Here is a 25,547-nt window from a genome sequence, read left to right on the forward strand (position 1 = left end):
AAAAATTGAAAATTGACGGGGGGGTCCCCAAAAATTTGGGGGGTCCCCAAAAATCTGGGGGGGTCCCAGATAAGGGAGGGGCCCCAGGATGCTTCGGGAGGGTCCCTGAAAGATTTTTTGGGGTCCCAGTGGTTTTTGGGGTCCCCATTCCGGAGGTGTCCCAGGGTTTTGGGGTCCCCAGTGGTTTTAGGGGTCCCGGGATTTTGGGGTTGTCCCAGGTGGGTTTTGGGATCCCAATGGTTTTTGGGTTCCCAGTGGTTTTGGGGTGTCCTGGGGTTTTGAGGTCCCCATTTGGGGGTGTCTTGGGGTTTTGGGGTTCCTGGATTTTGGGGTCCCAGCAGTTTTTGGGGTGTCCCAGGCATTTGGGGGTCCCCAATCCGAGGGGTTTTGGGGTTCCCATTTGGGGGTGTCCTGGAGTTTTGGGGTCCCAATGGTTTTTGGGGTCCCAGCCAGGTAGTTTTGGGGTCCCAGTGGTTTTGGGGTCCCCATTCAGGGGGTGTCCTGGGTTTTGGGGGTCCCGGGGAGTTTTGTAGTGTCCTGGGGTTTTTGGGGTCCCTGGGCTTTGGGGTCCCCATTTGGGGGTGTCTCAGGGTTTTGGGGTCCCCATCAGGGGGTGTCCTGGGTTTCGGGGTCCCAGTGGTTTTTGGGTGTCCCAGCATTTTGGGGTCCCAGTGGTTTTTGGGGTCCCACCCAGGTGGTTTTTGGGGTCTCAGCTCTAGGGGTCCCAGTGATTTTGGGGTCCCAGGTTTTGGGGTGTCCGAGGGTTTTGGGTTCCAGCAGTTTGGGGTCCCAGTGGTTTTGAGGACCTGGGTTTTGGGGTCCCCATTCAGGGGGGTGTCCTGGGGTTTTGGGGGTCCCAGGGAGTTTTGTAGTGTCCTGGGGTTTTTGGGGTCCCTGGGCTTTAGGGTCCCCATTTGGGGGTGTCTCAGGGTTTTGGGGTCCCCATCAGGGGGTGTCCTGGGTTTCGGGGTCCCAGTGGTTTTTGGGTGTCCCAGCATTTTGGGGTCCCAGTGGTTTTTGGGGTCTCAGTGCTTTTGGGGTCCCAGTGATTTTTGGGGTCCCACCCAGGTGGTTTTTGGGGTCTCAGCTCTTGGGGTCCCAGTGATTTTGGGGTCCCAGGTTTTGGGGTGTCCGAGGGTTTTGGGTGCCAGCAGTTTGGGGTCCCAGTGGTTTTGAGGGCCTGGGGTTTTGGGGTTCCCATTTGGGGGTGTCCTGGAGTTTTGGGGTCCCAATGGTTTTTGGGGTCCCAGCCAGGTAGTTTTGGGGTCCCAGTGGTTTTGGGTTCCAGCAGTTTTGGGGATCCAGTGGTTTTGGGATCCTGGGTTTTGGGGTCCCCATTCAGGGGGGTGTCCTGGGGTTTTGGGGTCCCTGGGCTTTGGGGTCCCCATTTGGGGGTGTCTCAGGGTTTTGGGGTCCCCATCAGGGGGTGTCCTGGGTTTCGGGGTCCCAGTGGTTTTTGGGTGTCCCAGCATTTTGGGGTCCCAGTGGTTTTTGGGGTCTCAGTGCTTTTGGGTGTCCCAGCATTTTGGGGTCCCACCCAGGTGGTTTTTGGGGTCTCAGCTCTTGGGGTCCCAGTGATTTTGGGGTCCCAGGTTTTGGGGTGTCCGAGGGTTTTGGGTTCCAGCAGTTTGGGGTCCCAGTGGTTTTGAGGACCTGGGGTTTTGGGGGACCCGGGGAGTTTTGTAGTGTCCTGGTGGTTTTTGGGGGTCTCGGGGTTTTGGGGTCCCCATTTGGGGGTGTCCCCGGGTTTTGGGGTCCCAGTGCTTTTGGGGTGTCCAGTGGTTTTGGGCTCCCAGTGGTTTTGGGGGATCCCAGGGTTTTGGGAGCCCCATTTGGGGGTGTCCCTGGATTTTGGGGTCCTGGGTTTTGAGGTCCCAGGTTTTTGGGGTCCCAGTGGTTTTGGGGTCCCACCCAGGTGGTTTTTGGAGTTCTGGGTTTTGAGGTCCCAGGGTTTTGGGGTCTCCTGTAGTTTTGGGGTCCTGGGGCTTTTGGGGTGTCCCAGGGTTTTGGGGTCCCCATTTGGGGGCGTCTTGGGGTTTTGGGGTCCCAGTGGTTTTGGGGTCCTGGGTTTTGGGGTCCCCATCAGGAAGTGTCCTGGGGTTTTGGAGCTCTGGGTTTTGGGGTCCCAGTGGTTTTGGGGTCCCAGCGGTTTTGGGGTCCCCATTGGGGTGCCCTGGGGTTTTGGGGTCCCCACTCAGGGGGTGTCCCAGGTTTTGGGGGGCTCCCATTTTCGGGGCTCTCAGCACCGCCCGGCCTTGGCGTCGCCGATGGCGCCCCAGACGTCGAACACGAACTCGTCGGGGAAGGCGAAGTCGCCGAGCTGAGCGTCCAGAGCCTCGGCCAGCGCGTCGGGGTCACGGGCGTCGCGGCCCAGCTCCACCATGGTGGCGGCTGCGGGGACATGGGGACATTGGGGACAATGTAAGTGACATTGGGGACATTGGGGACACTGGGGACATTGGGGACATTGGGGACATGTCGGGGTCACGGGCGTTGCGGCCCAGCTCCACCATGGTGGCGGCTGCGGGGACATCGGGGACACATTGGGGACATTGGGGACACTGGGGACATTGGGGACACATTGGGGACATTGGGGACACACTGGGGACACATTGGGGACATTGGGGACACATCAGGGTCATGGGCGTTGCGGCCCAGCTCCACCATGGTGGCGGCTGCGGGGACATGGGGACATTGGGGACATTGGGGACATTGGGGACATTGGGGACACTGGGGACATTGGGGACATCGGGGACATTGGGGACATTGGGGACACATTGGGGTCATGGGGACACTGGGGACATTGGGGTCACAGGCATCGCGGCCCAGCTCCACCATGGTGGCAGCTGTGGGGACATGGGGACATTGGGGACACATTGGGGACATCGGGGACACATTGGGGACATCGGGGACACTGGGGACATCAGGGACATCGGGGACATTGGGGACATTGGGGACATTGGGGACATTGGGGTCACGGGCATTGCGGCCCAGCTCCACCATGGTGGCGGCTGCGGGGACATTGGGGACAGTGGGGACATTGGGGACATTGGGGACAATGTAAGTGACATTGGGGACACACACAGTGTCAGGGACATTGGGGACATGTTGGGGACATTGGGGACATGTTGGGGTCATGGGCGTCGCCGCCCAGCTCCACCATGGTGGCAGTTGTGGAGACAGTGGGGACATTGGGGACATTGGGGACATGGGGGACATCGGGGACACATTGGGGACATTGGGGACATTGGGCACTGGGGGGACATTGGGGACACTGGGGACACATCAGGGTCATGGGCGTCGCGGCCCAGCTCCACCATGGTGGCGGCTGCGGGACATGGGGACATTGGGGACACATCGGGGACATTGGGGACACATTGGGGACATTGGGGACACCTTGGGGACATTGGGGACAATGTGAGTGACATTGGGGTCACGGGCGTTGCGGCCCAGCTCCACCATGGTGGCGGCTGCGGGGACATTGGGGACACATTGGGGACACACTGGGGACATTGGGGACATCGGGACATCGGGGACATTGGGTGCATTGGGGTCACGGGCATTGCGGCCCAGCTCCACCATGGTGGCAGTTGTGGAGACAGTGGGGACATTGGGGACATTGGGGACATGGGGGACATTGGGGACACACAGAGTGTCAGGGACAATGGGGACATTGGGGACATGGGGTCACGGGCGTCACGGCCCAGCTCCACCATGGTGGCAGCTGCGGGATACTGGGGACATTGGGGACACATTGGGGACATCGGGGACACGTTGGGGACATTGGGGACATTGGGCACTGGGGGGACATTGGGGACACGTCGGGGTCAGGGGCGTTGTGGCCCACCAACACCATGGTGGCCGCTGTGGGGACATTGAGAACATTGGGGACATTGGGGTCACACTGGGGACACTGCGGACATTGGGGTCACATTGGGGACATTGGGGACACATTGGGGACATTGGGGACACTATCAGGGTCATCGGGGTCACGGGCATCGTGGCCCAGCTCCACCACGGTGGCGGCTGTGGGGACACTGGGGACACTGGGGGTACTGGGGACATTGGGGACATTGGGGACATCAGGAGCCATGGGGACAGAGATGGGGACATCGGGGACAGTCCAGGGGTCCCAGGGGGTTTTGGGGGGAGGTCCCCGGGATTTTGGGGTTCCCCAGCTCGCTGTCCCCAGCAGAGCCCAGGGGGTTTGGGGTGATCGGGGCGGTTTGGGGTGATCCTGGGGGCTCCCCCAGGATTTCGGGGTCCCCCAGGACTTGGGGTCTCAAATTTTGGGGTCTCTCAGTATTTGGGGTGCTGGATTTTGGGGTCCCCTGGGATTCTGGGGGTCTCACCCAGCTCGCTGTCCCCAGCAGAGCCCGAGGGGTTTGGGGTGATCGGGGCAGTTTTGGGGGATTTGGGGTGATCCCGGAGGGTTTTTTGGGGGTTCCCCCAGGATTTTTGGGGTTCCTAGATTTCGGGGTGCTCACCCAGTTCACTGTCCCGGATGGAACTCCCCATCAGAACCCAGGGGGGTTTGGGGTGATCGGGGCAGTTTTGGGGTGATCTTGTGGGGTTTTTTGGAGGTTCCCCCAGGATTTTGATGTTCCCCTGGGATTTTGGGGTTCCCCCAGGATTTTTGGGTGTTTCCCAGGATTTTGGGGTGTCCCAGATTTTGGGGTGTCCCAGATTTTGGGGTGTCCCAGATTTCGGGGTGCTCCCCCAGCTCGCTGTCCCGGATGCCCATGGAGCTCTCCAGCAGAACCCGGAGGGTTTGGGGCGATCCCAGGGAGTTTTTTTGGGGTAATCCCTGGGATTTTGGGGTTCCCCTGGATTTTGGGGTCCCGGATTTTGGGGTCCCGGATTTTGGGGTGTCCCAGATTTCGGGGTGCTCACCCAGCTCGCTGTCCCGGATGCCCATGTAGCTCTCCAGCAGATCGTCCACCTTGGCCACCGCGCGCTCCTCGAACGCCGATGGCTGCGGGATTCGAGATTTTGGGGATTTTGGGGGTCCCCGAGGGTCCAAGGGATTTTGGGGGTCCCGAGGGGATTTTGGGGGGGTCCCCGAGGGTCCCAAAGGGATTTTGGGGGGTCCCTGATGGAGACCCAAGGGGATTTTGGGGATCTCAAAGAGATTTTGGGGTGTCCCTGGGTGTCCCAAAGGGATTTTGGGGGGTCCTCAAGGATCCTAAGGGGATTTTGGGGGTCCCGAGGGGATTTTGGGGGCTCCTCGAGGGTCCCACGGGGATTTTGGGGGTCCTGTAGCGATTTTGGGGGGTCCCTGGAAGTCCCAAGGGGATTTTGGGGGATCCCAAAGGGATTTTGGGGGTCTCAAGGGGATTTTGGGGGGGTCCCCGAGGGTCCCAAGGGGATTTTGGAGGATTTTGGGAGGTCCCTGAGGGACCCAAGGGGATTTTGGGGATCTCAAAGAGATTTTGGGGTGTCCCTGGGGGTCCCAAAGGGATTTTGGGGGGTCCTCAAAGATACTAAGGGGATTTAGGGGGTCCCAAATGGATGTTGGGGGGTCCCTGAGGGTCCTGAGGGGATTTTGGGGTGTCCCTGGAGGTCCCAAAGGGATTTTGGGGGGTCCTCAAGGATCCTAAGGGGATTTTGGGGGTCCCAAGGGGATTTTGGGGGCTCCTCGAGGGTCATGGGCAGATTTTGGGGATCCCGTAGAGATTTTGGGGGGTCCCTGGAGGTCCCAAGGGGATTTTGGGGGATCCCAAGGGGATTTAGGGGGGTCCTCAATGGGTCCCAAGGGGATTTTGGGGAGTCCCCGAGGGTCCTGGGCAGATTTTGGGGGTCCCAAAGAGATTTTGGGGGGTCCCTGAGGGTCCCAAGGGGATTTTGGGGTCCCCAGGACATTTTGGGATTGCATGGGATATTTTGGGATCCCCAGTGGATATTTTGGGGTGTCCCAGGATGATTTTGGGGTCTCCAGGGTGGATTTTGGGGTGTCCCAGGGATATTTTGGTGTTCCCATAGATATTCTGGGGTGTTTTTGGGGTGATTTTGGGCCGTTTTGGGTCCGTACCTGCTCCTGCAGCGTGGCCTGTTTTGGGGGTTTTAGGGATGTTTTGGGGGTGTTTTTGGGGTGACTTTGGGCGGTTTTGGGTCCGTACCTGCTCCTGCAGCGTGGCCTGTTTTGGGGTGTTTTAGGGATGTTTTGGGGGTGTTTTTGGGCGGTTTTGGGGCAGTTTTGGGGCCGTACCTGCTCCTGCAGCGTGGCCTGTTTTGGGGTGTTTTAGGGATGTTTTGGGGGTGTTTTTGGGCCGTTTTTGGGCGGTTTTGGGGCCGTACCTGCTCCTGCAGCGTGGCCTGTTTTGGGGTGTTTTAGGGATGTTTTGGGGGTGTTTTTGGGCCGTTTTTGGGCGGTTTTGGGGCCGTACCTGCTCCTGCAGCGTGGCCGGGCCCCTCGAGCGCAGCCTCAGCGTCCCCCGGCCCGAGGGCACCTGGGGGGGCCCCCCCCGAGCCGAGACCCCCCCGGAGCGGGGCCCGATCCCGTCTGGGGACAGAGGGGACACACAGGGGTCACACAGGGGTCACACAGGGGTCACACAGGGTCACAGAGGGGTCACACAGGGGTCACACAGGGGTCACAGAGGGGTCACACAGGGGTCACACAGGGGTCACAGAGGGGTCACACAGGGTCACAGAGGGGTCACACAGGGGTCACACAGGGGTCAGAGGGGACACACAGGGGTCACACAGGGTCACACAGGGTCACACAGGGGACACACAGGGTCAGAGGGGACACACAGGGGTCACACAGGGTCACAGAGGGGACACACAGGGGTCACAGAGGGGTCACACAGGGTCACACAGGGGTCACAGAGGGGACACACAGGGGACAGAGGGGACACACAGGGGGACACAGAGGGGACAGAGGGGACAGAGAGGGGTCACACAGGGGTCACAGAGGGTCACAGAGGGGGACACACAGGGGACAGAGGGTCACACAGGGTCACACAGGGGACACAGACGGGGACAGGGAGGGGACAGAAGGGTGACACAGGGGGGACACAGTGGCTCCCCCTTGTGGGGGGCACCTTCAGACCCCTCCAGTCCCTCCCAGTCCCTCCCAGTACCCACCCCAGGCCCTCCGTGGTTCTGTCAGCCTCAGCCTGAAGTGGTGCCCGCGGGGCAGCTCCAGCTCCATTGACCCCAGTTCAATCCCATTGATTCCCCGTCCATCCCACTCATTCCCAGTCCATCCCAGTTCAATCCCATTCATTCCCAGTCCATCCCAGTACCCACCCCAGGCTCTCCGAGGTTCCGTCAGCCTCAGCCTGAAGTGGTGCCCGCGGGGCAGCTCCAACTCCATTGACCCCAGTTCAATCCCATTCATTCCCAGCCTGTCCCAGTTCAATCCCATTCATTCCCAGTCCCTCCCAGTACCCACCCCAGGCTCTCCGTGGTTCCGTCAGCCTCAGCCTGAACTGGTGCCCCCGTGGCAGCTCCAGCTCCATCACTCCCATTCACTCCCAGTTCAATCCCAGTCCCTCCCAGTTCAATCCCAGTTCAATCCCAGTCCATCCCAGTCCATCCCAGTCCCTCCCAGTCCCTCCCAGTCCCCCCCAGTACCCACCCCAGGCTCTCCGAGGTTCCGTCAGCCTCAGTCTGAATTGGTGCCCCTGTGGCAGCTCCAACTCCATCACTCCCATTCACTCCCAGTCAATCCCATTCACTCCCAGTCAATCCCACTCATTCCCCAGTCCATCCCAGTTCAATCCCAGTTCACTCCCAGTCCCTCCCAGTCCATCCCAGTTCATTCCCAGTCCCTCCCAGTCCCCCCAGTACCCACCCCAGGCTCTCCGAGGTTCCGTCAGCCTCAGCCTGAAGTGGTGCCCCAGTGGCAGCTCCAGCTCCATCGATCCCATTCACTCCCAGTCAATCCCACTCATTCCCAGTCCCTCCCAGTTCAATCCCAGTTCACTCCCAGTCCATCCCAGTCATTCCCAGTCCCTCCCAGTCCCCCCCAGTACCCACCCCAGGCTCTCCGAGGTTCCGTCAGCCTCAGCCTGAAGTGGTGCCCGCGGGGCAGCTCCAGCTCCATTGATCCCAATCACTCCCATTCATTCCCAGTTCAATCCCATTCATTCCCAGTTCAATCCCATTCATTCCCAGTCCATCCCAGTTCAATCCCATTGATTCCCAGTCCATCCCATTCATTCCCAGTCCCTCCCAGTTCAATCCCAGTCCCCCCAGTACCCACCCCAGGCTCTCCGAGGTTCCGTCAGCCTCAGCCTGAAGTGGTGCCCGCGGGGCAGCTCCAGCTCCATCGATCCCATTCACTCCCAGTCCATCCCAGTCCCTCCCAGTCCGTCCCAGTTCAATCCCAGCCCCTCCCAGCCCCTCCCAGTCCCCCCCAGTACCCACCCCAGGCTCTCCGAGGTTCCGTCAGCCTCAGCCTGAAGTGGTGCCCGCGGGGCAGCTCCTGCAGCAGCCGCGCCACCTCGAAGTGCCGCGTGCCCACCAGGCTGCGCCCGTCCAGCGCCTCCAGCACGTCCCCGACGCCCACCTGGGGCGTGCGCGCCATCACCGAGCCCTCACGGATCCTCTGCACACAGGGACACACCTGGGTTACACCTGGGACACACCTGAGACACACCTGAGATACCTGGGGCACACCTGGGTAACACCTGGGTAACACCTGGGTAACACCTGTGTAACCTGTGTAACCCAGCTAACCTGGGTAACCTGGGACACACCTGGGGCGTGCGCGCCATCACCGAGCCCTCACGGATCCTCTGTGTGGGGGGAAACACACCTGGGTTACACCTGGGACACACCTGAGATACCTGGGACACACCTGGGTAACACCTGGGTAACACCTGTGTAACACCTGTGTAACACCTGGGTCACACCTGGGTAACACAGCTAAACTGGGTCACACCTGGGGCGTGCACGCCATCACCGAGCCCTCATGGATCCTCTGCACACAGGGACACACCTGGGTCACACCTGGGACACACCTGAGATACACCTGAACCACCTGGGGCACACCTGGGTAACACCTGGGTAACACAGCTAAACTGGGTAACACCTGAGTAACACCTGGGTAACACCTGTATAACCTGGGTAACCCAGCTAGCCCGGGTCACACCTGGGGCGTGCGCGCCATCACCGAGCCCTCACGGATCCTCTGCACACAGGGACACACCTGGGTCACACCTGGGACACACCTGAGATACACCTGGGACACACCTGAGATACCTGGGTAACACCTGGGTAACACCTGTATAACCTGTGTAACCCAGCTAACCTGGGTAACACCTGGGGCGTGCGCGCCATCACTGAGCCCTCACAGACACACTGGAAACAGGGACACACCTGGGTTACACCTGGGACACACCTGAGATACCTGGGACACATCTGGGTAACACCTGGGTAACACCTGGGTAACCCAGCTAACCTGGGTCACACCTGGGGCGTGCGCGCCATCACCGAGCCCTCACGGATCCTCTGTGTGGGGGGAAACACACCTGGGACACACCTGAGATACCTGGGGCACACCTGGGTCACACCTGGGTAACACCTGGGTAACACCTGGGTAACACCTGGGTAACACAGCTAACCCAGGTAACCTGGGTCACACCTGGGGCGTGCGCGCCATCACCGAGCCCTCACGGATCCTCTGCACACAGGGACACACCTGGGTTACACCTGGGACACACCTGAGATACCTGGGACACACCTGGGTAACACCTGTGTAACCTGTGTAACCTGTGTAACCTAGCTAACCCAGGTAACCTGGGTCACACCTGGGGCGTGCGCGCCATCACCGAGCCCTCACGGATCCTCTGCACACAGGGACACACCTGGGTCACACCTGGGACACACCTGGGAAACACCTGGGTAACACCTGGGTAACACCTGAGTAACCTGTGTAACACCTGTGTAACACAGCTAAACTGGGTAACACCTGGGTAACACCTGTGTAACCTGTGTAACCCAGCTAACCTGGGTCACACCTGGGGCGTGCGCGCCATCACCGAGCCCTCACGGATCCTCTGCACACAGGGACACACCTGGGTTACACCTGGGACACACCTGAGATACCTGGGACACACCTGGGTAACACCTGGGTAACACCTGGGTAACACAGCTAACCTGGGTCACACCTGGGGCGTGCGCGCCATCACCGAGCCCTCACGGATCCTCTGGGGGGACACAGACACACCTGGGCACACCTGGGCACACCTGGGAGCATCTGGGGTAACCTGGGGGCACCTGTTGTTGGTGATGGTGAGCCCCTGCACTGTCCCACTGCCCCCACCCTGTTGTCCCCAGGTGTGTCTCACCTACCCAGGTGTGTCCCCAGGTGTGTCTCACCTGTCCCAGGTGTGTCTCACCTTGATGAAGGCGTAGCCTGCTCCATTCTTGCTGACAGTGAGCCTCACTGCCCCCACCCAGGTGTGTATCACTTGTCCCAGGTGTGTCTCACCCACCCAGGTGTGTCTCCAGGTGTGTCTCACCTTGATGAAGGCATAGCCTGTTCCATTGTTGCTGACGGTGAGTCTCACTGCCCCCACCCAGGTGTGTCTCACCTGTCTCTAGGTGTGTGCCCAGGTGTGTCTCACCTTGATGAAGGCGTATCCCGCCCCATTGTCGGTGATGGTGAGCCCCAGCTCTGTCCCCATGTGTTCCTATGTATCCCCAGGTGTGTCCCCAGGTGTGTCCCCAGGTGTGTATCACCTGTCCCAGGTGTGTCACCAGGTGTGTCCCCAGGTGTGTCTCACCTGTCCAGGTGTGTCTCATCTGTCCCAGGTGTGCCCCCAGGTGTGTATCACCTGTCCAGGTGTGTCCCCAGGTGTGTCTCACCTTGATGAAGGCGTATCCCGCCCCACTGTCGGTGATGGTGAGCCCCAGCTCTGTCCCTACATGTCCCCAATGTGTCCCTATGTGTCCCCTGGTGTGTCCCAGGTGTGTCCCTCCTGCCCAGGTGTGTCTCACCTTGATGAAGGCGTATCCCGCCCCGTTATCAGTGATGGTGAGGCCCTGCTCTGTCCCTATGTGTCCCTAGCCATACCCAGGTGTGTCCCCAATGTGTCCCCAGGTGTGTCTCACCTGTCCCCAGGTGTGTCCCACATGCCCAGGTGTGTCCCCAGGTGTGTCCCCAGGTGTGTCCCACCTGTCCCAGGTGTGTCTCACCTTGATGAAGGCGTATCCAGCCCCGTTATCAGTGATGGTGAGCCCCAGCTCTGTCCCTAGGTGTCCCCAGGTGTGTCCCAGGTGTGTCCCCATGTGTCTCACCTGTCCCAGGTGTGTCCCCAGGTGTGTCCCACCTGTCCCAGGTGTGTCCCAGGTGTGTCTCACCTCTCCCAGGTGTGTCTCACCTTGATGAAGGCGTATCCCGCCCCATTGTCGGTGATGGTGAGCCCCAGCTCTGTCCCTAGGTGTCCCCAGGTGTGTCCCCATGTGTCTCACCTGTCCAGGTGTGTCCCCAATGTGTCCCCATGTGTCCCACCTGCCCAGGTGTATCTCACCTTGATGAAGGCGTATCCCGCTCCGTTATCAGTGATGGTGAGCCCCAGCGCCTCCTCGGATTTCAGCACCTGCACTGTCCCCGTGTGTCCCCAGGTGTCCCACCTGCCCAGGTGTGTCCCCAGGTGTGTCCCACCTGTCCCAGGTGTGTCCCCAGGTGTGTCCCACCTGCCCAGGTGTGTCCCCAATGTGTCCCCAGGTGTGTCTCACCTGCCCAGGTGTGTCCCCAATGTGTCCCCAGGTGTGTCTCACCTGTCCAGGTGTGTCTCACCTTGATGAAGGCGTATCCAGCCCCATTGTCAGTGATGGTGAGCCTCCGCTCTGTCCCTAGGTGTCCCCAGGTGTGTCCCCAGGTGTGTCCCACCTGTCCCAGGTGTGTCCCCAGGTGTGTCCCACCTGTCCAGGTGTGTCTCACCTTGATGAAGGCGTATCCCGCCCCGTTGTCGGTGATGGTGAGCCCCAGCTCTGTCCCTAGGTGTCCCCAGGTGTGTCCCACCTGCCCAGGTGTGTCCCCAGGTGTGTCTCACCTGCCCAGGTGTGTCTCACCTTGATGAAGGCGTATCCTGCTCCATTATCAGTGATGGTGAGCCCCAGCTCTGTCCCTAGGTGTCCCCAGGTGTGTCCCCAGGTGTGTCCCCAGGTGTGTCCCACCTGTCCCAGGTGTGTCTCACCTTGATGAAGGCGTATCCCGCTCCGTTATCAGTGATGGTGAGCCCCAGCGCCTCCTCGGATTTCAGCACCTGCACGTCCTTCTGGCGCCCGCGCGTGTGCGCGAAGATGAAATCCTCGAGGCCGATCTGCCCCCCCAGCAGCTTCTCCATGTCCACCTGCGGCGTGTTCAGCGTGCAGAACAGCACCTGGGGACATTGGGGACATTGGGGACACAGGACAGCACCTGGGGACAGCACCTGGGGACACTGGGACACTGTCTGGGGACACTGGGGACATCACCTTGGGCAGGGGACATCACCTGGGGACACTGGGGACATGGGGACATTGGCATGTTCAGCGTGCAGAACAGCACCTGGGGACATTGGGGACATTGGGGACACAGGACAGCACCTGGGACAGCACCTGGGGACACTGGGACACTGTCTGGGGACACTGGGGACAAACCCTCCATCCCAATCTGCCCCCCCAGCAGCTTCTCCATGTCCACCTGCGGCGTGTTCAGCGTGCAGAACAGCACCTGGGGACACGTGGGGACATTGGGGACGTTGGGGACAACACCTGGGGACACTGGGACACTGTCTGGGGACACTGGGGACATCACCTTGGGCAGGGGACATCACCTGGGGACAGGGGACATGGGGACTTTGGCGTGTTCAGTGTGCAGAACAGCACCTGGGGACAGCTGGGGACATTGGGACACTGTCTGGGGACACTGGGGACAAACCCTCCATCCCAATCTGCTGCCCCAGCAGCTTCTCCATGTCCACCTGCGGCGTGTCCAGTGTGCAGAACAGCACCTGTGACAGGTGGGGACATTGGGGACGTTGGGGACACAGGACAGCACCTGGGACATTGGGGACAGGGGACATGGGGACATTGGCGTGTTCAGTGTGCAGAACAGCACCTGTGACAGGTGGGGACATTGGGGACGTTGGGGACACAGAACAGCACCTGGGACATTGGGGGCATCACCTGGGACACTGGGGACAGGGGACATTGGGGACATTGGGGACCACCTGGGGCAGGGGATAACACCTGGGGACACTGGGGACAGGGGACATGGGGACATTGGCGTGTTCAGTGTGCAGAACAGCACCTGGGGGGACAGGGGACAGCACCTGGGGACACTGGGGACAGGGGACACTGGTGTGCTCAGTGCGGCATCCCAGTATATCCCAGTATATCCCAGTCCATCCCAATATAACCCAGCCCAATTTCAGACCATCCCAGTATAACCCAGTATAACCCAGCCTGTCCCAAACCCCTCCCAGTATATCCCAGTATAACCCAGTATATCCCAGTGTAACCCAGTCTATATGAATCCATCCCGAGTTTTATCCCAGTATAACCCGGTATATCCCAGTATAACCCAGTCTATATGAATCCATCCCAGTATATCCCAGTATATCCCTGTATATCCCAGTACATCCCAGTATATCCCAGTACATCCCAGTACATCCCAGTATATCCCAGTCCGTCCCAGTCTCACCTCGCTGGGGGGGATCCCGAAGGCCTCCCCGATTTTCCCGTACAGCTCCCGCACGTTCCCGAACCCCTCCCAGTATAACCCAGTATAACCCAGTCTATATGAATCCATCCCAGTACATCCCAGTATATCCCAGTATAACCAGTATTATATGAATCCATCCCAGTATACCACGTATATCCCAGTATATCCCAGTATAACCCAGTCTATATGAATCCATGCCAGTATAACCCAGTATAACCCAGTATAACCCAGTATAACCCACTATATCCCAGTCTATCCCAGTCTCATCCCAGTATAACCAGTCTCACCTCGCTGGGGGGGATCCCGAAGGCCTCCCCGATTTTCCCGTACAGCTCCCGCACGTTCCCGAACCCCTCCCAGTATAACCCAGTATAACCCAGTATAACCCAGTATAACCCAGTACATCCCAGTATATCCCAGTCCATCCCAGTCTCACCTCGCTGGGGGGGATCCCGAAGGCCTCCCCGATTTTCCCGTACAGCTCCCGCACGTTCCCGAACCCCTCCCAGTATAACCCAGTATATATGAATCCATCCCAGTACATCCAGTACATCCCAGTATAACCAGTCTCACCTCGCTGGGGGGGATCCCGAAGGCCTCCCCGATTTTCCCGTACAGCTCCCGCACGTTCCCGAACCCCTCCACGCGCCCGGTGGCGCTGCCGTGCGCCAGCTGCGTGTGGAACACCAGGCGGGGCCGCAGCGGGTGGGGGGGGGGCGCCGCCCCCGGGACCCCCCCCGGGGCCCCCCCGGGCTCCCCCGGGGCCCCCCCGCGCCCCCCGGCCCCCTCCTCGTTCTCCACCAGCGGCGGCGGCTTCTTGCGGCGGCCCAGCCCCAGCGGCATCCCGGGGGCTCGGGGGCTCGGGGGAGACTGGGGGGTCTAGGAGGGGATTTGGGGGGTCTAGGAGGGGGACTGTGGGGAGTTTGGGAGGACTTGGGGGGTCTAGGAGGAGACTGGGGGGGTCTAGGTGGGATTTGGGGGGGTCTAGGAGTGGGTTGGGGGGTCTAGGAGGGATTGGGGGGGTCTAGGAGGGGATGAGGGGAGTTTGGGAGGACTTGGGGGGTCTAGGAGGGACTTGGGGGGTCTAGATGGGATTTGGGGGGGTCTAGGTGGGATTTGGGGGGTCTAGGAGGGGACTGGGGAGGTCTAGGTGGGATTTGGGAGGTTTAAGAGGGGACTGGAGGGGGTCTAGGAGGGGACTGGGGGGTCTAGGTGGGATTTGGGGGGGTCTAGGTGGGATTTGGGGGGGTTAGTGTGGGATTTGGGGGGGTCCTAGGAGTGGGTTTGGGGAGAGTTTGGGGGGATTTGGGGGGTCTAGGTGGGATTGGGGGTCTAGGAGGGGACTGGGGGTGTCTGGAGTGGGTTGGGGGGAGTTTGGGGGGATTTGAGGGGTCTAGGAGGGATTGGGGGATTTGGGGGGTCTAGGAGGGATTGGGGGGTCTAGGTGGGATTTGGGATGTCTAAGAGGGGACTGGAGGGGGTCTAGGTGGGATTTGGGGGGTCTAGGAGTGGGTTTGGAGGGGAGTTTGGGGGGATTTGGGGGTCTATGAGGGATTGGGGGGGTCTAGGAGTGGATTTAGGGGGTCTAGGAGTGGGTTTGGGGGAGTTTTGGGGAGTTTGGGGGGTCTGAGGGGTCTAGGAGGGGATTTCGGGGGGTTTGGGGGCTCTAGGAGGGGATTTGGGGGGTTTAGGTGGAGCTGAGGGGGTGTGGAGGGGTCTGGGGAGAGTTTTGGGGGGGTCCAGGAATGGGTTTTGGGGGGCTGGGGGGGCTTGGGAGGGTCGAGGAGGGGATTTGGGGGGGTCTTGGGAGGATTTGGGGGAGTCTTGGGGGATCCGAGGGGGTTTTGGGGGGATGTGGAAGGGATTGAGGGGGTCTGGGACAGGGTTTGGGGGGTCTGGGGGGTTTCGGGGGTGTCTGGGAGGGATTTGGGGGGAGCCGAGGGGGCCCGGGGGGTTTTGGGGAGCTCTGGGGGGGGGTTCAGGGGGGTTTGGGGGGGTTCGGGGCTTTCTGGGGGGCGCTGAGTTGGGTTTGGGGGGTGCCCGGGGGGGTCCCGGTGTATCCTGGGGGGATTTCCGGGGGTCCCGGTGTCCCCGGGGGGGGTCTCAGTGTTGCCCGGGGGGGGTCCCGGTGTATTCGGGCGCTTTTGGGGGGGTCCCGGTGTTCCCGGGGCTCTCTCGCTGCCCCCTCCCCGGTGTTTCGGGGGCGGTCCCGCTCTGCTCCGCTGGGGCTGAAAGGCGAGAGGGGAAACTGAGGCACGGAGCAGGGGTCGCCGAGCCCCGGTTCTCCCCCGGTTCCCCCCCCGGTCCCTCCCGCTCTCCGGGCCCGGTTCCCCGCCGGGACCCCCGGCTCGGTCCCGGTTCCGGTTCCCGCCGAGCCCCGGCCCCGCCCCCTCCCGCACGCGGTCCCGGCCCCCCCGGGCTCGGTCCCGGTTCCGTTTCCGGTTCCGGTTTCTGTCCCGGTCCCGGTCCCCCCTCACCGGCCGGGCGCTGCTGCCGGAGCGGCACTTCCGGGAGGGCGTGGCCAAACCCCGCCCGCACCAATCAGCGCCGCCGCCCCGCCCAGCACGGACCAATGAGGGGCGGGGAGGCAGGAAAGGGCGTGGCTGCTCCCTCCCTTACCCCCCCCTCCAACGCCGCCGGCAATGGGCGCGCCCGAGCTCCCAGCCAATCAGGAGCCAGCGCGGAGCGTTGTGGGGGCGGGGCACGGAGGGGGAGGGGCTAAGAGGGGCGTGGTGCGAAGGGGCGGGGCCAGGAGAGCGAAGGAGCGGGGGCGGGGCTGAGAGCCCGAAGGGGGCGGGGAGGAGCTCAAAGGGGGCGGGGCTCTGATTCCAAGGGGGCAGGGCGGAGCCAAAAGGGGCGGGGCTCACACCCCAAAAGGGGAGGGGCGGGGGTGGAGCCGGGGAGGGGATTGGGGGAGGGGTCACACATCGGGGCACAGCTGGGACACGCCCATTGCACACCTGTGCGCACTTGTGACACATCTGTGCACACCTGGGACACATCTGGACACAGCTCGGCACACTTGTTACACAGCTCTTACACACCTGGACACACCTGTACACACCCATCATGCACCTGCACACACCTGGGACAAAGCTGTGCACACCTGGGGCCCAGCCCTTACACACCCGTTACACACCTGTACACACCTGGGATACAGCTGTTGTCCAGTCATCACACACCTGTACACACCTGGGACACACCTATTGCACACCTGTTATACAGCCTTACACACATGTGCACACCCGTTACACACCTGGTATCTGTTACACTGCCCTTACACACCTGTTACACACCCATGGCACATCTGTACACACCTGTGCACACCCATTGCACACCTGTCACACCTGTTCATGCCTGTACACACCCGGTATCTTTTACACACCTGTTACACACTGTACCACCCTTGCACACCTGTACACACCTGTGCACACCTGTACACACCGTTACACCCTGTGCACACCTGTCCACACTTCACACCTGTACACACCTTACACACCTGTGCACACCTGTCACACCCTGTTAACACACCTGGACAACCCGTTACACACCCATTACACCCTGTCACACCCGTTACACACCTGTACACACCCATTACACACCTGTACACACCGTTACAACTGTCACACACATTACACACCTGTTACACACCTCTACACACCCGTTACACACCTGTCACAAACCTCTGCACACCTGTGCACACCTGTACACACCCGTTACACACCTGTACACACCTGTGCACACCTGTACACACCCGTTACACACCTGTCACACACCTGTACACACCCATTACACACCTGTGCACACCTGTCACACACCTGTACACACCCATTACACACCTGTCACACCCGTTACACACCTGTACACACCCGTTAAACACCTGTTACACACGTGTTACACACCCGTTACACACCTGTGCACACCTGTGCACACCCATTACACACCTGTACACACCTGTGCACACCTGTACACACCTGTGCACAACCTTGCACACCTGTGCAACCCATTACACCCTGTACACACCTGTACACACCTGTGCACACTGTCACACACCATTACACACTGTACACATCCATACACACCTGTCACACCTGTCACACACCCATTTACATACCATTACACACCTGTACACACCATTGCACACTGTACACACCCACACACCTGCTGAGCCCCCCTGTGCTCCCTGGGGTGCCCCGGGGCCGTTTCGGGGTCAGTCCCGAAGGTTTTGGGGCCGATCTTGGGCATTTGAGGGTCACAGAAATTTGGGGTGAATTCCCGAGGATTCCGGGGCAAATTCCGGAGGATTTGGGGCTGAACTCCCAGAGGATTTTTGGGACCAATTCCAGAGGATTTCTGGGGCGAATTCCCAAAGATTTTGGGGTGAATCCAGAGGATTTTGGGTTGAATTCCTGAGGATTTTTGGGACCAATTCCAGAGGATTTTGGGGGTGAATTCCGGAGGAATTTTCGGGTGAATTCCCAAAGATTTTGGGGTGAACTCCTCAGGATTTTGGGGTGAATCCCAGAGAATTTTTGGGGTGAACTCCTTAGGATTTTGGGCTGAATTCCGGAGGATTTTTGGGACGGATTCCCGAGGGTTTTGGGATCGCTCGGGGGGATCTGGGGGTCCCGGCCGGGGTTTTTGGGGTCACTCCAAGGAATTTTGGGGTCGACTCGAGGCTTTTTGGGATCCTGTATTTCTGTACAGCGGGGGAGGGGCGCGGGGGGGGCCCCACGATTGTCCCGGTCTGGGATCCGCCCAAGGGGGGGGGATCCATTGGGGGTCCGGGGGATCCATTGGGGGTCCAGGACGTGTCTATGGGTCCAAGGGGATCCAGGATCCATCCAGGGGATCCATTTGGAATTTGGGATCCGTCCAGGGGTCCAGGGGGATCTGACCAGGGGATCCAAGATCCATCCAAGGGGTCCATTTGGGGTCCAGGGGATCCATCCAGGGGGTCCAGGATCTGCCCAGAGGATCCATTTGGTGTCCGGGATCTGTCCAGCGGGTCCCAAGGGGTTCAGGATCCATTCAGGGACTCCAGAATCCATCCAAGGGATCCATTTGGGGTCCAAGATCCATCCAAGGGATCCATTTGGGGTCCAGGATCTGTCCAGGGGCTCCAGGGTCCACCCAGGGGATCCATTTGGGATCCAGGATCCATCCAGGGGGTCCAGGATCCACCCGGGGGATCCATTTGGGGTCCGGGATCTGTCCAGGGGATCCGTTTGGAATCTGAGGTCCATCCAGGGGGATCCATTTGGGGTCCATAATCTGTCCTGGGGATCCATTTGAGGTCCAGGATCCATCCAGGGGTCCAGGAACCATTTGAGTGGTCCAGGGGAGTCTGGGATCCGGCCAGGGCATCCATTTGGGGTCCAGAATCTGTCCAGGGGATCCATTTGTGGTCGAGGATGTCTCTAGGGGATCCATTTGGGGTCCAGGATCCATCCAGGGGATCCATTTGGGATCTGGGATCCATCCAGGGGTCCAGAGGGGTCTGGGATCCATTTGAGTGGTCCAGGGGGGTCCAGGATCCATCCAGGGGATCCATTTGGGATCTGGAATCTGTCTGGGGGATCCATTTGGGGTCCAGGATCTGTCCAGGGGGATCTGGGATCCATTTGGGGAATCCAAGATCCAGCCAGAGAGGTTCGGGAGCCCTTTGGGGGGATCTGGGATCCATCCAGGAGGGGTTCAGAGTCCGGGATCCATTTGGGGGATCCGGGATCCATCCAGGGAGTCCAGAGGGGTCCGGGATCCATCCGGAGAGCCCAGGATCCATTTGGGGTGTCCAGGGGGATCTGGGACCCATCCTGCGAGTCCAGAATCCATTTGAAGAGTCCGGGATCCATCTGCAGGATCTGGGATCCACCCAGGGGGGTCCAGAAGTGGTTTGGGATTCATTTGGGGGGGTCTGGGATACATGAAGGGATCTGGGACCCCTTTGAGGGGTCTGGGATCCATTTGTGGGGTTCAGAACCCATTTGGGGAGACCAGGATCCATTTGTGGGACCTGGGATCCATCCAGGGGGATCTGGGATCCATTTGTGGGGCCCAGGGGGATCCGGTCACGCCCTTGTTGGTCCCAGAGCATCCAGGAGGGAATCGGGCCTGGATCCACAGCCGGGATCCGGCCGTGGCCAGTGTCCAGGGCTGGCCTGGGAGTGTCCCTGTCCTGGAATTGTCCCTGTCCCATTGTCCAGCCGTGTCCTGGGAGTGTCCCTGTCCTGGGATCCGGCCGTGGCCAGTGTCCAGGGCTGGCCTGGGAGTGTCCCTGTCCGGGATCTGTCCCTGTCCTGGAATTGTCCCTGTCCCATTGTCCAGCCGTGTCCTGGGAGTGTCCCTGTCCTGGGATCCGGCCGTGTCCAGTGTCCAGGGCTGGCCTGGAATTGTCCCTGTCCGGGATCTGTCCCTGTCCTGGGATCTGTCCCTGTCCTGGAAGTGTCCCTGTCCGGGATCTGTCCCTGTCCTGGAACTGTCCCTGTCCCAGGATCTGTCCCTGTCCTGGAATTGTCCCTGTCCCATTGTCCAGCCGTGTCCAGGGAGTGTCCCTGTCCTGGGATCTGGTTGTGTCCAGTGTCCAGGGCTGGCCTGGGAGTGTCCCTGTCCGGGATCTGTCCCTGTCCTGGAATTGTCCCTGTCCTGGAATTGTCCCTGTCCCATTGTCCGGCCGTGTCCTGGGAGTGTCCCTGTCCTGGGATCTGTCCCTGTCCCAGTGTCCGGCCGTGTCCTGGGATCCGGCCATGTCCAGTGTCCAGGGCTGTCCTGGGATCTGTCCCTGTCCCAGTGTCCGGCTGTGTCCTGGGATCTGTGTCCAGTGTCCAGCGCTGTCCCAGCACTGTCCCCATCCCTGTCCCATTGTCCAGTGCTGTCCTGGAATTGCCCCTGTCCCATTGTCCAGCCGTGTCCTGGGATCCAGCTGTGTCCAGTGTCCAGTGCTGTCCTGGGAGTGTCCCTGTCCCTGTCCTGGGATCTGTCCCTGTCCCATTGTCCAGCCGTGTCCTGGGATCCAGTTGTGTCCAGTGTCCAGGGCTGTCCCAGTGTCCAGCTGTGTTCCAGGACTGTCCTTGTCCCTGTCCCAGTGTCCAGCCGTGTCCCCGTCCCTGTCCTGGCCATGTCCAGTGCTGTCCTGGGATCCAGCCATGTCCCAGGATTTGGCCATGTCCAGCGTCCAGCACTGTCCCTGTCCCTGTCCAGGCCGTGTCCAGTGTCCCTGTCCCTGTCCAGTGTCCAGCTGTGTCCCTGTCCCAAGACCTGGCTGTCATGTCCAGCTGTGTCCCTGTCCCTGTCCTGGCCATGTCCAGTGTCCAGCTGTGTTGTGTCCAGCAGTGTCCACTCGTGTCCTGGGCTCTGGCCATGTCCAGCGTCCAGCATTGTCCCTGTCCCTGGATCTGATCCTGTCCCAGGTGTGTCCCTGTCCCTGTCCCGGGCTCTGGCTGTGTCCCAGAGGTGCCCTGGGATTGTCCCCAACCCCGTCCCTGTCCCCATTCCTGTCCCAGGTGTGTCCCTGTCCCAGGTGTGTCCTTGTTCCTGTCCCCATTCCTGTCCCAGGTGTGTCCCCAACCCGGGATCCAACGGTGTCCCAGATCCAGCTGTGCCCTGGGATTGTCCCTGTGCCAGATGTGTCCCCATCCCTGTCCCTGTCCCTGTCCTTGTCCCTTGTCCCCTCTGTCCTTGTCCCTGTGCCAGGTGTGTCCCCATCCTTGTCCCTGTCCCCATTTCTGTCCCAGGTGTGTCCCTGTCCTTGTCCCCATCCCTGTCTCCATCCTGGGATCCATCCCTGTCCCCTCTGTCCCTGTCCCAGGTGTGTCCCCATCCCTGGTCCCTGGTCGCTGTCCCCATCCTTGTCCCTGTCCCTGTCCCTGTCCCCATCCTGGGATCCATCCCTGTCCCCTCTGTCCCTGTCCCTGTCCCCGTCCCTTGACCCCTCTGTCCCTGTCCTGGGATCTCTCCATGTGCGGCATCAGCCAGGCCAGGGCTGTCCCTCAGTGTCCCCTGGGTGTCCCTCGGTGTCCCCTGGCTGTCCCTTGGGTGTCACACATGTCCCTTGGTGTCCTTGGTGTCCCTCAGGTGTCACACGTGTCCCTCAGTGTCCCCTGCTTGTCACAGGTGTCCCTCTGTGTCCCCTGGATGTCCCTTGGTGTTTGGTGTCCCCTGCTTGTCACAGGTGTCCCTCAGTGTCCCCTGGTGTCCCCAAAGTGTCACAGGGACCCGGGATGTCCCCCAGGTGCCACAGGGCCCACAGGTGTCCCATTGTCCCCTGGCCTGTCCCCAATGTCCCTGTGGGTCCCTGGGTGTCACCTCAGGCTGCCCCTGGTGTCCCCTCTGGTCACGGTGCTGTCAGTGCCACCTCAGGCTGTCCCTGGTGTCCCCAATGTCCCCTGTGTGCCACGATGCCACTGGTGCCACCTCAGGCTGTCCCCAGTGTCCCCTGGGTGTCACGGTGCCATCAGTGGCCCCTCAGGCTCACTGTCCCCGGTGTCCCCGGTGTCCCCTGGGTGTCACGGTGCCATCAGTGCCACCTCAGACTGTCCCCAATGTCCCCTGGGTGTCACGGTGCCATCGGTGCCACCTCGGGCTCGCTGTCACTGCTGTCCCCAATGTCCCCGGTGTCCCCAATGTCCCCTGGGTGTCACGGTGCCGTCGGTGGCCCCTCGGTCTTGCTGTCACTGCTGTCCCCGGTGTCCCCAGCAGGTCACGGTGCCATCGGTGCCACCTCAGGCTCGCTGTCCCCAATGTTCCTGGTGTCCCCTGGGTGTCACGGTGCCATCGGTGCCACCTCAGGCTCGCTGTCCCCAATGTCCCCGGTGTCCCCTGGGTGTCACGGTGCCGTCGGTGCCCCCTCGGTCTCGCTGTCGCTGCTGTCCCCGGTGTCCCCAATGTCCCCTGGGTGTCACGGTGCCATCGGTGCCACCTCAGGCTCGCTGTCGCTGCTGTCCCCAATGTCCCAGACGTCCCCTGCATGTCATGGTGCTGTCGGTGCCCCCTCGGTCTCGCTGTCACTGCTGTCCCCAATGTCCCCAATGTCCCCTGGGTGTCACGGTGCCATCGGTGCCACCTCGGGCTCGCTGTCCCCAATGTCCCCAATGTCCCCTGGGTGTCACGGTGCCGTCGGTGCCCCCTCGGTCTCGCTGTCGCTGCTGTCCCCGGTGTCCCCGGTGTCCCCAGCAGGTCACGGTGCCGTCGGTGCCCCCTCGGTCTCGCTGTCGCTGCTGTCCCCGGTGTCCCCAGTGTCCCCAATGTCCCCTGGGTGTCACGGTGCCGTCGGTGCCCCCTCGGTCTCGCTGTCGCTGCTGTCCCCGGTGTCCCCGGTGTCCCCGATGTCCCCCGGGGTCAGGGCGAAGGGCGGCGGTGGCAGCTCCTCGTCCGAGGAGCCCAGCGAGTCCTCGTCCCCCAGGGGTGTCCCCAAGGCCACCGCGCCGAAGGACAGCGGCCCCCGCAGCAGCCGGATCTGGGACAGGGACAGGGACAGGGGATAGAGAGGGGACAGTGAGGGACAGCCAGGGGACAGGACAGGGGACAGCAGGGACAGGGACAGGGGACAGTGAGGGACAGCCAGGGGACAGGGACAGGGAGGGGAGGGGACAAGGAGGGGACAGGGATGGTAAAGGATAGGGGACAGTGAGGGACAGAGAGGGGACAGCAGGGACAAGGGATAGCAGGGGACAGGACAGGGGACAGTGGGGAGAGGGACAGGGGACAGCCAACAGACAGAGAGGGGACAGGGCCAGGGGACAGGGAGGGACAGAGAGGGGACAGACAGGGGACAGCGGGGACAGGGACAGGAGACAGCGGGGACAGGGGACAACAGGACAGCAGGGGACAGGGAAGGGACAATTGGGACAGGAGACAGTGGGGACAGGGACAGAGGGCAGGGAGGGACAGAGAGGGGACAGCAAGAACAGGGACAGGAGAGGGGACAGGGGACAGCCAAGGGACAGAGGGGAGAAAGAAGAGGGGACAGCAGGGGACAAGGGACAGAGAGGGGATGGGGACAAGGACAGGGACAGGAACAGGGAGGGGACAAGGATGGGAATGCAGATGGGACAGGGGACAGGGACAGGAGGGGACAAAGGCCAACAGAGAAGGGCAGGAGGGAGGACACAGGGGGAACACGCTGTCACCAACTGTCCCCAGGCCGTGTGGCACTGAGGGACACGGCTGGTGGCACTGAGGGACACGGCTGGTGGCACCTGGCAATGCCACCAGTGGCACTGGGGCCAGACTGGGGGTCCCCAAGTACCTCTGGGTGCCACCTGGGTGTCCCCAACCCCTGTCACCTCCCCCAGCCCCCCTGGGTGCCACCTGGGTGTCCCCCCATGTCCTCTGTATCCCCCTGGTGCCTCCCAGTGTCCCCAGTGCCTTGATGTCCCCAATGTCCCCGGTGTCCCCAGTGTCTCCAATGCCTCCAGTGTCCCCAGTGTCCCCAGTGATGTCCCCAACCTCCCCAACATGTCAGATGTCCCCACATGTCCCCACTGGTGTCCCCAATGTCCCACCTCAGCCTCGAGCAGCCGGATGTGGCCCTGCAGGTGCCGGATGTACTGCACCCCCCGTGTCCCCAATGTCCCCATTGTCCCCAGTGTCCCCAATGTCCCCATTGTCCCCAAAGCCCCTGGTGTCCCCAGTGATGTCCCCAATGTCCCCAGTGTCCCACCTCGGCCTTGAGCTGCCGGATGTGGCCCTGCAGGTGCCGGATGTACTGCGCCGTGTCCGTGTGCTCCAGCTGCCCCTGCAGCCGCCCCTCCTCACGCTGGGGACACCAGAGGGACATTGAGGGGACACTGAGGGGACACTGCGGCCACCTGGCCCCTCCTGTGTCCCCCATGTCCCCTTCCTGTCCCCATGTCCTTCATGTCCACCACGTCCCCGTGTCCCCAACTCCTCCATGTCCCCATGTCCCACCCATGTCCCCCATGTCCCACATCCCCATGTCCCCATCCCCTCCATGTCCCCATGTCCTTCATGTCCACCATGTCCCCGTGTTCCCAACCCTCCATGTCCCCTCCCTGTCCCTTCCATGTCCCCTTCTCCCCTCCGTGTCCCCTCCATGTCCCCACCATGCCCATATTCCTCTGTGTCCCCATGTCCCCTTGTCCCACCCATGTCCCCCCATGTCCCCACATCCCTGTGTCCCCCATGTCCCCCATGTCCCCCTTGTCCCACCCATGTCCCCCATGTCCCACCCATGTCCCCCCGTCCCCTCCACATCCCCATGTCCCCCATCCCCTCCGTGTCCCCAATGTCCATGTCCCACTCTTGTCCCTGTGTCCCCTCCATGTCCCCATGTCCTTCATGTCCACCATGTCCCCGTGTTCCCCAACCCCTCCATGTCCCCTCCGTGTCCCCTCCATGTCCCCTTCTCCCCTCCGTGTCCCCACCATGCCCATATTCCTCTGTGTCCCCATGTCCCCTTGTCCCACCCATGTCCCCTTGTCCCACCCATGTCCTCCTGTCCCCTCCACATCCCCATGTCCCCCATCCCCTCCAGGTCCCCAATGTCCATGTCCCTGTGTCCCCTCCATGTCCCCATGTCCTTCATGTCCACCACGTCCCGGTGTCCCCCAGCCCTTCCATGTCCCCTTGTCCCCTCCATGTCCCCCCATGTCCCCCCATCCCCATGTCCCCCATGACCTCCGTGTCCCCGATGTCCCGCTCATGTCCCCATGTTCCCCTGATGTCCCCCTGATGTCCCCAGTGTCCCTCATCCCCTCCACCCCCCCACGTCCCCAATGTCCCCATGTCCCCCCCATATCCCGTCCATGTCCCCATGTCCCCACATGCCCCAGTGTTCCCGTGTCCCCCATACCCTCATGTCCCCTGTGTCCCTGATGTCCCCCGATGTCCTCAATGTCCCCGATGTCCCCATGTCCCCACA

The 25,547-nt window shown here is 61.4% G+C and overlaps 2 protein-coding genes across 7 annotated transcripts in view; both read right to left on the reverse strand.

The window, feature by feature from the left end:
* Nucleotides 1-1,529: 1,529 nt before the first annotated feature.
* LOC135460891 (PDZ domain-containing protein GIPC1-like) lies at nt 1,530-14,538 on the reverse strand. 2 transcript variants are annotated; one of them, XM_064737859.1, is made up of 6 exons: nt 14,240-14,538; nt 12,156-12,341; nt 8,377-8,557; nt 6,387-6,502; nt 4,894-4,975; nt 1,530-2,391 (listed from the first exon to the last, which is right to left on the reverse strand). In XM_064737859.1, exons 1-6 carry the CDS (start codon nt 14,507-14,509, stop codon nt 2,240-2,242), a joined length of 987 nt encoding a protein of 328 aa, XP_064593929.1. In that variant the 5' UTR covers nt 14,510-14,538; the 3' UTR covers nt 1,530-2,239. The 2 variants fall into 2 exon arrangements, with proteins under 2 accessions (XP_064593929.1, XP_064593930.1); XM_064737860.1 differs by lacking the exon at nt 14,240-14,538 and adding an exon at nt 13,646-13,778.
* A 3,801-nt stretch (nt 14,539-18,339) lies between these two features.
* Nucleotides 18,340-25,547, reverse strand: part of EVI5L (ecotropic viral integration site 5 like) — a 60,221-nt gene continuing 53,013 nt past the window's right edge. For 4 of the 5 annotated variants that reach the window (XM_064737863.1, XM_064737862.1, XM_064737864.1 and 1 more), the window contains 2 exons: nt 24,327-24,422; nt 18,340-23,120 (listed from right to left, as the gene is read on the reverse strand). In XM_064737863.1, the coding sequence (XP_064593933.1) occupies nt 22,923-23,120; nt 24,327-24,422 (294 nt within the window). In that variant the 3' untranslated portion in view covers nt 18,340-22,922. The remainder of the gene's footprint in view (nt 23,121-24,326; nt 24,423-25,547) is intronic. The other variant, XM_064737865.1, reaches the window with a different exon arrangement.

Source organism: Zonotrichia leucophrys, unplaced genomic scaffold (genome assembly GCF_028769735.1).
Source record: "Zonotrichia leucophrys gambelii isolate GWCS_2022_RI unplaced genomic scaffold, RI_Zleu_2.0 Scaffold_118_139670, whole genome shotgun sequence".
NCBI lineage: Eukaryota > Metazoa > Chordata > Aves > Passeriformes > Passerellidae > Zonotrichia > Zonotrichia leucophrys.